Consider the following 10,040-nt stretch of genomic DNA (forward strand, 5'->3'; position numbering starts at 1 on the left):
TATTTTTTCCAGATGGGTCCTGGCTGGCTTTGAGCTTGAAGCGATACTCCCTTCTGCCTCCCAGTACTGGGAGACCATTATGCCTGGTCTCGGTTTTTGTTTTTGTGACGAGGCTTTGTTGCTTATCCTAGGCAGGCTTTGAACTCGAGGTAATCTTACTTCAGTCTCTCTAGTGCTCTCTGCCACAAAACTACGGCAAACGGAATAATGGGTACTGGTCTGGCTTCAGGCAAAATCGCGCTTGCAGACCTGTAATCCCAGAAGGCGGAAGTCCTATGCAGATGTGTCGCATTCTCGCGACAGAGGCCCCGCCCTGGCAGACCGGGCAATCACGTGACCAGCCTTGCGGGGCGGAGGCCATGTTGCGGGGCACCCACGTGAGAGGCGCACGTCCGCGAACGGTCACGTGACCGGGGCGCGCTGCAGCCGCCCGGGGCGCACCCGGCGAAAGGCAGCGGCGGTGATGGACGGGTCGGGGGAGCAGCTCGGAGGCGGCGGTGAGGAGGGAGGCGGAGGACGAGGCCCGGACGAGGGAACCCGGGACCCCGTCGGCTCTGGGCTCGGGTGGGAGCCCGCTGGGGCGCGCGGATCCATCCCGCCGGGCGCATCCGCACCCCGACAGCGGACATCCGCGTGCGCGCCCCCGGGCAGGCCCGGGCTTGTCGCTGGCGCCACTTCCTGCTGGTCGCCCGGGCTGGGCCGGGTCCCAGCGCCGTCCCTCGGGCCGGGGGTCTATATGATTTGGTGCCCGGTTCTCCGTGTTCGGAGGAGCAGGGATGCAGGCTGGGTCCCGCCCCCTATCCATCAGAAGCAGTCGCCGGGCTTTCCATGTTACCCTTCACTACTAGGGTACCCAGCTCTGTCTCCCTTCAGGGTTATGAGCCTCCCCAACCCCCTGACTCTTCCCGGGACCTAGGAGTCCAGGCACCCCTTTCCTCCTCTCTCCACCAGGGCCCACCAGCTCTGAGCAGATCATGAAGACAGGGGCCTTTTTGCTACAGGGGTGAGTGTGAGTCAGGCTCTGTTGTGGTGGGGTGGACTTCGGGAGCAACACGCGATTCTCACTCTGCGCCTCCCTCACCCACTTCCATTCACATCTAGTTTCATCCAGGATCGAGCTGGGAGGATGGCCGGGGAGACACCTGAGCTGACCTTGGAGCAGCCACCCCAGGATGCATCCACCAAGAAACTGGGCGAGTGTCTCCGGCGAATTGGAGATGAACTGGACAACAACATGGAGCTGCAGAGGTGTGGTTCCTGGAACCCGGGGTCCATCCTGGGATTTCCTGCCCCCCTCAAGAACTGGGCACTGTGTACTCTGGTCCTCTCAAGGAATCGGGTGTTCCACCACTCACCTCAGATACTCCATGCTAGGGATAGAACCAGGGTCTCTCTACATGGTAGGCCACCTCTTGCCCTTGAGCTGTACCCTGGCCTCTTGCTTGGTGGGTGTTAGACAAATCTTTTCTGAGTCACACTGGTGGGTTCTGGGTAGGTACTGTACTACTGAGCCATGCCCACAGCCCCTCACAGGTGAGTGTTAGGCGGGCTCTACTTTTAGCCTCTCATTCGTGCACGCTGCATGAATAGTTACCTTAAAGCCAGGTTTCCAGCCTCTTCTTGGTAGACGCTTGCAGGTGCTCTACCACGGAGCCATGCCTCTGACACCCCTGATGAGTCTTAGGCAGGTGCTGAGCCACCAAGTCACACTTGGAGCCCCTGAAGGTAGGTGTTCTGCCACCCTCCACTTGTAGATTCTAGGCGAACATGCTTCTGCTGTCACTGGTTCTTCCCCAGGACCTTGAAATTCATTTTCTTTGCTTTCTTAGGTGCCTTGCCTCCTTCCCAGCCCAGGCTCTGGCCTTTGTGTCCTAGCTGGGGAGGCTGTGGGAACTCCTACTGGGTCTGCCCACCTTGCTCAGCACCTATTCTCTGTCCTGTAGGATGATTGCTGACGTGGATACAGACTCCCCCCGAGAGGTCTTCTTCCGTGTGGCAGCTGACATGTTTGCTGATGGCAACTTCAACTGGGGCCGGGTCGTTGCCCTCTTCTACTTCGCTAGCAAACTGGTGCTCAAGGTGAGCAGCTGCAGGTCGCTCGCGGGCCCAGGGCTGTACCCTCAGGTCTGTGTTGAGGGCCAGGGGCAGGAGAAAAATGGCTGTGTATATATCCCTTCAACAAATGGATTGGGCCTAATACATGATGGCCTAACCCCAGCACCTAGTCTCTCTGCCCTGAACAAAACAACTAGCCTTTTCTGATGGAGGTCTGTTTGGTGGTTGTGACGTTGAGGTAAGGTAGATAGATGGATCAGAGTCTAGATTTCTCAGGATAGAAACCTTAAAACCAGCATGGTGGCTTATGCTTTTATGCTTCTAATTTTAGGGCTCATGTTTAGACTGATGTTGGAATATCAAGGTTTAAGGTTAACTATAGCTAAATACTGAGTTTCAGGCTATCCTGGCTACCTAAAACCTAGGTTTTGTTTGTTTGTTTGTTTGTTTTTTCGAGACTGGGTTTCACTGTAGTTTTAGAGCCTGTCCTGGAACTAGCTCTTGTAGACCAGGCTGGCCTCGAACTCACAAAGATCCGCCTGCCTCTGCCTCCCAAGTGCTGGGATTAAAGGTGTGTGCCACCACTGCCCAGCTTTAAAACCTAGTTTATAAAAAAGAAAAAGAAAAAAAAACAACAAAAACCTGAGAAATGGCATGACAGATGGGGTGTGTGGCTGAGTAGGGAAGCCTTAGGTTTGATCTCCCATCACCACACACAAACATGAAAAGGGGGCTGGGACCATGGCTCAGTTGATAAGAATGTTTGCCTAGCATATACACTAGCCCTAGGTTCAGTACCGCATAAACCAGGTGTGTTTGGTGCATTCCTCCAGTTCCACCACTTGGGAAATGGGAGGTAGGTGGATCAGAAGTTCAAGGTTATCTTTATAGAGAACATTTGAGATCAGGCTGTGGTAGGGTATGTTAGGGCAAGAGTAGGAGACTGGGGCAGATCTATTTATTGCCATATTTTGTTATTTTTAATGTGCTGTCATATGTTCTGTACACTGTGACCATCATCCATGCCATCCCTCATCTCCTTGATGTGGTTTCCTGCTTGGGCTGATGGGACTTCAGTATTGGAGGCAGAAGGATAGTGGTCTGAACAATAGTCCACTTTGGACTCCAAAATGCATTGTGTTCCAATCAAGAGAGCAAGTCCTGAGTCTGCTGGAGGTGGTCTTACCTGGTCTAGAAAGCGTCTCTAGAAGGTGGCTTAGGACCTGAGCTTTGAGGGGTGAGAATTGCTGGTTAAAGCTTGTTACGTCAAGTCAGCCTGCATCCAAGAGTGGTAGACATGAAGGGGTGTGTTGCTTGTGCTGGTGGTGTGTGTATATTGTCCCAGCTATACTGTAACAAGAGAATCACCTTAGTCCAGAAGTTCAGGATTGGCTTGGACAGTGTTAGGAAACTCCAGCTCATAACAGCAAAACATAACAGCAAAACTGGGAAGAGTTCTTCCCATGGTCCTGCTGGGCTTTCAGAGCTTTCCAGATTGCCATTGTTGTCCAGGTCCTAAGAGTCCTCAACATCCTTAACCTTCCAAAAGAACTAGGTATCTGGACCAAGAGTGGTAGTACATACCTTTAATACAGCTGTGTAACTCTTGAGTTCTAAACCAACCTGGTCTACAGAGAGTTCAGGACAGCCAGGGCTACACAGAGAAACCCTGTCTCACAAAAACAAAAAACGACACCTAGTTGTCTGGGCCCTGAAAGTCAACTCAAACATTCTGCACTCAGAGCTCTCCTCTTCCCGGATGGAACCGGGGCACACACTAGGCTGGTGCTCTGCTGAGCCTTCCCCTGCCCTGCCTTTGAGTGTTGGGCTAGAGGGCACTGAGGAGTCAGGTTCCTGAGCTTTTCCTAGATAGTAGTTGATAGAGCTGACTCAAACAGTGGCGGGGATGGGGGGGTGGAGGGGAGTGACAGCAAAGGCTTGAGACCTCACCTTCTCCAGGAGTGTGGGCACAGGACTCAGCCCCCAGTGTAACCTTCCCACTCCCTGCAGGCCCTGTGCACCAAAGTGCCCGAGTTAATCAGAACCATCATGGGCTGGACACTGGACTTCCTCCGAGAGCGGCTGCTTGTCTGGATCCAAGACCAGGGTGGCTGGGTGAGACTCCTCAGTCCTTGTCACAGTTTAGAGCAGTGGCTCTCAACCTTCCTAATGCTACAACCCTGTCATACAGTTCCCCATGTTGCAGTGACCCCAACCGTAAAATTATTTCGTAGCTGCTGTTATGAATCACAGTGAAAATATCTGATATGCAGGATATCTTATATGTGACCCTCTTTGGGGGGTCGTGACCCACAGATTAAGAACCACATACATAGAACCAAGGGTCACCATAGAGGTGCGCCAGGCTGTTAGACATGATCTAAGATACTTGTCCTTACATCTCCCAGCCTGGTGCATCTGGTACCTGCTGACTTTTCTGTGAGCTGACGAGATGGCTTTCCCTTCAGAACCTCTTAAATACACGGGTGAACCTCTGATCCCAGCTTGATCTTTTGAATTTTTTTGAGATTGTCTCCTGGCCTCAGACTTACTCTAGCTGAAGATGCCCTTGAACTTCTCATCACCTGGATTCCCTCCCTCATGCCAGTTTGTGAGGTGCTGGAGAGGACCCAGGCCCCGAGCACTCTGCCAGCTGAGCTGTGGCCTCTGTCCTCTTTCTTTGGAGACAGGGTCATGCTGTAGCTCAGGGATGGTCTGAAGTTACTGTGTAACCAACACTGGTCCAAATGTGATCCTCCAGCCTCCTCCACTCAATGCTGGGGTGGGCCACCACTTCCAAGGTGTAATCATGTTTTTGTTTTTTGTTTTCCCATTTTGGAATTGTGTGTAGGGGGGTATTTTTTATTTACCGTTTACGTTTATTTTGCATGTGTGGAAGTCAGGGTAGTTTTCAGTAGTCTGCTCCCTCCTACCCTGTTGGTTCTGGACATGGAATTTACGTTGATAAAGGCCTGGCAACAAGCACATTTCCCACATGAGCCAGCTCGCTGGCCCTATGATGCTTTTGGTTTTTTGAGACTGGGTTTCTCTGTGTACCCGTAGCTGTCCTGGAACTCACTCTAAAACATGCTGACCTTGAACTCGGGGATCCAGCTGCTTCTGCCTTTTGAGTACTGTTTTGTTTTTGTTTTGTTTTGTTTTGAGACAGGGTCGCTCTGTGTAATGAATAGCCTTGGCTGTCCTGGAACTCACTTTGTAGACCAAGCTGACCTCAAACTCAGAGAGCCACCTGCCTCTGTGCCTCCCAAGTGCTGGGATTAAAGGCATATACCACCACCCAGCCTCTTGTTTTTTGAGTGAGGGTTTCAACAAATTTCCCAAGTTGACATTAAATTTATAACCCTGCTGCCTCAGGTTCCTGAGTGTTGGGGCTGGGATTATAGTCCTGGGGTCCCCTTAGCCATCCCCACAGGTGAGCTCTCTGCTCCCACTCCCCCTTGCAGTTTGGTGTTGAAGTAACAGATGTCTCTGTTCCCAGGATGGCCTCCTCTCGTACTTCGGGACCCCCACATGGCAGACAGTGACTATCTTTGTGGCTGGAGTCCTCACTGCCTCTCTCACGATCTGGAAGAAGATGGGCTGAGGCCGCCTGCTGCCTTGGACTGTGTCTTTTCTTCATAAATTATGGCATTTTTCTGGGGTGAATGGGGACAGGGGACAGGCATTTTTCTTACTTTTGTAATTATTGGGAAGGGTGGGAATGGTGGCCTGGGGGAGGGGACAATAAACCTCAGGTCCACTTTGGATTGTATGGTCCAGTGTCCACCAGCTGGTGTCTCCAGCACCAGGCCCACTGCCACTAGGGACTTGGGACAGCCCGCTCCGTGCTGGCCTTAGTTAGCTCTGGGGACGGTGTAAGCTGCAGGCCTGGGGGCCGGATCCATCCCTGCTGGTTCTGGAGAACAGAGGAGATGGGGCAAACTCCTAGGTGCTGGATTGCCAGAGAGCCACAAAAGGAGAGGAGGACTTTCAAAGGGGATTTGGTCTTTGCCCACCCATGAGACTGCCACCCATATTCCCTACACTCAACCATGTCTTCAGAGTGCTCTTCTCCTCTCCCTAGGCCCTTGTTTTCTATGGTTCCCGGGTGTTGCCTTTTTACACCTTTATTGCCTTGTCCAGGTCTGTCAGGTTGGAGGCCAAAGGTCAGGCTCTGAAGTGCTGTGGTTAATGACTAACTCTGGTCCCCAAATCAACAGGACACCGCAGACATCAAGTCAGGGGAAAGATATGTGTAGGACACCCACCCCCAGAGATAAAACTGCATGATCATACTTGAGGAAAGAAGGGAGCGAACCGCGGTGGAGGGGGGACTGGCCACAGCCCCCACCACATCCCTCTGAGCTGGGGACAACAGGTTTCAGCCAGGGTGAGGCCAGAGCCCCACCCCACAACCTTCACCAAGCTGAGCTCAGCGTGACTCAGCAGTATTGGTCCCAGCTACCCCTTCCTCTAATGACTCGGCAGAAGCCAGTGGGCCATTTCCCAGGCTCCATGGCCAGTCTTTGCAGTTTCTTGTACTAACTCCCCTTGCAGGATGGGACATTTCTCACCTTTGCCCTCCCAAGTTCCTGAGGTTGGAACCCTGGTATGAGCCTTTCCTGTTCTACTAGGGCCTTGCATGCATCAAGTGTTTGGCTGGATCCTGAGTTCTTGTTCTCTAGACTCGGATTTCTCTTAATTCCCAAAGAACAAGCGGCAAGGAAGCCTCTGGACCAGTCTCCAGGAAAGGTGGCCCGGAAATTCCCCATAGGCATGTCTCAGTTCCTAGAAAAACCGGTCCCCAGATCAGACAGGCTGACCAGGACTCCAGAGTACTGACTGGGCCCTTACATGCACACATGATACTCCAAGGCTCTCTACCCTTTCCATCCTGCAGACCACCTCAAGGCTTCAAGACTTCCCCCAAAAGGTTCCAGGAAAAAACAAACCCACGAAGCATCGTGAACCTTAAAACCCTAGACTTCTGAGTACCCCTTCCCCCCGGACCGCCATTACCACACGCCCTAGAATCCCTCGACCTCAGACTCGCGTTCGAACCACGACCCCCGCCCCTCCCCCAGCCTCCATTTCACAACGCCCTCGCGCTCCAGGCGCGTGACTACCCCATGAGAGGAGGGTGGGACCGAGATCTCACTCAGTCGGGATTGGTCGAGTACAATCTTCCGTACCCTCCTCACAGCACCGCCAATTGGGTAATCCCTGGTCGGGGCGTCCCGCCCCCTTAGGAGTCAGCACACTATAAAAGGAGCCGTCCCGACTCGGCCCGCACCAGCCCTCGGAGATCCCGTGGATCTGTGTCTTGCTTCAACAGTGTTTGGACGGAACAGACCCGGGGCCTCCCTTTGTTAGCTTCCACCGCTCCTCATCTGCAGTCGCAGCCTCCGGGACCATCTCCTCGCCGCCTTCAGCTCCCAGGACCAGCCAGTACCATCTTTTTGCGGGTAGCTCCAGACTGCGTCTCAGCCATGACTTCCCAGGTTCGTCAGAATTATTCCACCGAAGTGGAGGCTGCCGTGAACCGCCTGGTCAACCTGCACCTGCGGGCCTCCTACACCTACCTCTCGCTGGTGAGTAGCCCGAACGGCCCTCCGCACTGGGTCCCTTACCCACCCCTCTGCGCATGCGCGGGCCCCCTTTGTTCCATCGAGGGCGGAGACCTCGTGCGCGGGCCTCGCCCCAGCACAGCTCTTGTTTACTTTGAGATTGTAGCACTGTTTAGCCTGCCTGGCTGGAACTCGCCGTGTAGACCAGGCTGGCCTCGACTAACACATGCTTCGCCCTGCTCCCGAGTATTGCGTTTAAAGGTGTGCGCCACTGCGTTCCGTTAACTCTCGCTTGTAATATTTCCTACCGCAGGGCTACTATTTTGATCGGGATGACGTGGCTCTGGAGGGTGTAGGCCACTTCTTCCGTGAATTGGCCAAGGAGAAGCGCGAGGGCGCCGAGCGTCTCCTCAAGTTGCAGAACGATCGCGGAGGTCGTGCGCTCTTTCAGGATGTGCAGGTAAGAGCAGCGGTGGACATTGGACACCACGGAGCGTGCCGCACTCATGCGACCCCTTGGTTTGTTATATTGCGATTCCGTGGTTTTGATCGGATATAGCTCTGACTGCTGGAAAGTTGCATTCCATTCTTGAGGGGTGTGTGCGATGGTGGTGGGGATTGGTAGGACCGTCACTATGGGCTCTTGGGGCAGGTAGGTAGAGACAGTTAAATGCAGTGTCTCAAAATGGGAAATGCAGTGAAAACTGAAACCACAGGATGCTGTGATTTGGGGAGGCAGGGTCTCACTTTGTGGCCCTAGTTGACCTGGAACTCATCAGGTTGCCTCGAAGTCTTTGAGATTCTCCTGTCTTAGCTCCCCACCCCTCCTTCAGTGATTGAATTAAAGAAATGGGCAGTAATGTTTCTGTACTGTGCAGTTTCTGCATAGGCCATTTTATTCTTGGCTGGGAGGAGGATGGAAGACTAGTTCTGAGATACTATATTCTCTTGTGCAGAAGCCATCTCAAGATGAGTGGGGTAAAACCCAGGAGGCCATGGAAGCTGCCCTGGCCTTGGAGAAGAACTTGAACCAGGCCCTCTTGGATCTTCATTCCCTGGGCTCTGCTCGCACAGATCCTCATGTAAGTGTCGTGTTAGTCCTTTTTTTCCCTGTGTGGCAAGACCTTGGCTGCTTATATTGGCTTTGAACTCTCAGTAATACTCCTGTCTCAGCCCCTGAACGCTGTGATTATAGAAGAACCATCTCCAGTTATTACCTGCCCTTGGGGACAGATTTTCAACTGAACCCTCCTGCTCACACCTCCCTCTGAGAACTGGGTCTCTGATGATGTCTCTCCTTCCTTTGCAGCTCTGTGACTTCCTTGAAAACCATTTCCTGGATGAGGAGGTCAAGGTCATCAAGAAGATGGGCAACCACCTGACCAACCTCCGCAGGTTGACTTCTGGGCCCCAGGCATCTCTGGGCGAGTACCTCTTTGAGCGGCTCACTCTGAAGCATGACTAGGGGGCCTCTCCTTCCGAGGGGCTCCCACCTCTGCTCTGCACCAGCCAGCCTCAGGACCTTCACCCCAACCTCTCAAGAAGCCACTAGGCAGCTTTGCAACGCCCTGGAGCCCCTCTCAAGTCTTGGACCAAGTGAAAATAAAGCCTTTTGAAACAGCACTTGGTGATGGCCCTGCTCTCGTTTTCTGTGGGAACCGTGTGTGTTGGAGGGATCTCTGCCTGCACCAGGCGGCAGATCAGTCTCAGGTTGATTGTGTTACTGTGCAGAGGAGTGGAGGCCGCAATAGCTGAGCTCTAATGAGCTACACCCATATCACTGAAAGAACACTAAACATACAAACAGGGGGCTTCTAAAGCCAGTGCAAGACATGCTGGGAGAGTGGGGCAGCCAGGGTCACAGGGTGTCCACGGGATGCTGAGCTAGAGGTTGGGGCTCATCTAAAAGGAGGATGTGAAACTTCGGACCACTGTCCAAACGGGAACCAAATTCCCCGGGGGTGGGGGGGTGGGATGGGGCCACTGGATAAGGCTGCTGTGTCAGCTCTAACATACAAGAGGAGGGCTGCACAAAGCTGCTCTTTACAGCCCTGTGGGCAGGAAAATGACCCAATGCATTGTAGTCTGGCCACCGCACCCTCAGATTTAGAGACTGAAGGGAGAACTCAGCCATGCAGAGGGCACTAAGGCCCGAGAACCAAGGAAATAGCCAACGCTACTGAGAAATACTGTCTTGTTTTCACCACGCCCCGGGGAGGCTGCCTTTCACTTTGAGGTTGGGTCTTGCTACAGTCAAGGGAGGCTTTGGATTTTGGATCCTTTGTTGCATGGACCTGTCTGTGACTTTCTGTGCATCCTCCTTGTCTGTCCCTTTCTACTTAGCATCCCTGAGTCTCAGATCCAAACTAAGTCAGATTCGCCTTTCCTGAAAACACTGGCTTCTCCCACAGAAGCGTG

General features: G+C 53.3%; 2 protein-coding genes across 2 annotated transcripts; both read left to right on the plus strand.

Moving 5' to 3' along the window:
- Window positions 1-369: 369 nt before the first annotated feature.
- Bax (BCL2 associated X, apoptosis regulator) lies at window positions 370-5,820 on the plus strand. Its single transcript, XM_085682749.2, has 6 exons — window positions 370-497; window positions 952-1,003; window positions 1,102-1,248; window positions 1,944-2,079; window positions 4,066-4,170; window positions 5,555-5,820. Exons 1-6 carry the CDS (start codon window positions 464-466, stop codon window positions 5,657-5,659), a joined length of 579 nt encoding a protein of 192 aa, XP_085538875.1. The 5' UTR covers window positions 370-463; the 3' UTR covers window positions 5,660-5,820.
- A 1,509-nt stretch (window positions 5,821-7,329) lies between these two features.
- On the plus strand, window positions 7,330-9,245 carry Ftl (ferritin light chain). Its single transcript, XM_087901440.1, has 4 exons — window positions 7,330-7,646; window positions 7,936-8,082; window positions 8,579-8,704; window positions 8,932-9,245. The coding sequence occupies exons 1-4, from the start codon at window positions 7,545-7,547 to the stop codon at window positions 9,085-9,087; spliced, it is 531 nt and encodes a 176-aa protein (XP_087757566.1). The 5' UTR covers window positions 7,330-7,544; the 3' UTR covers window positions 9,088-9,245.
- Window positions 9,246-10,040: the final 795 nt, after the last annotated feature.

Source organism: Myodes glareolus, chromosome 24 (genome assembly GCF_982192425.1).
Source record: "Myodes glareolus chromosome 24, mMyoGla1.1, whole genome shotgun sequence".
NCBI classification, from domain to species: Eukaryota; Metazoa; Chordata; class Mammalia; order Rodentia; family Cricetidae; genus Myodes; species Myodes glareolus.

What these genes read in the sequence shown, in the direction of transcription:
- Bax (XM_085682749.2), top strand. Translation starts at nt 464, where the DNA reads ATGGACGGGTCGGGGGAGCAGCTCGGAGGCGGCG. An exon ending in GGAGCAGCTCGGAGGCGGCG is followed by an intron (nt 498 to 951) that starts GTGAGGAGGGAG and finishes TCTCTCCACCAG; the next exon opens with GGCCCACCAGCTCTGAGCAG. An exon ending in GGGGCCTTTTTGCTACAGGG is followed by an intron (nt 1,004 to 1,101) that starts GTGAGTGTGAGT and finishes ATTCACATCTAG; the next exon opens with TTTCATCCAGGATCGAGCTG.
- Ftl (XM_087901440.1), top strand. Translation starts at nt 7,545, where the DNA reads ATGACTTCCCAGGTTCGTCAGAATTATTCCACCGAAGTGGAGGCTGCC. An exon ending in CGCTCTTTCAGGATGTGCAG is followed by an intron (nt 8,083 to 8,578) that starts GTAAGAGCAGCG and finishes TCTCTTGTGCAG; the next exon opens with AAGCCATCTCAAGATGAGTG. An exon ending in CTGCTCGCACAGATCCTCAT is followed by an intron (nt 8,705 to 8,931) that starts GTAAGTGTCGTG and finishes CTTCCTTTGCAG; the next exon opens with CTCTGTGACTTCCTTGAAAA.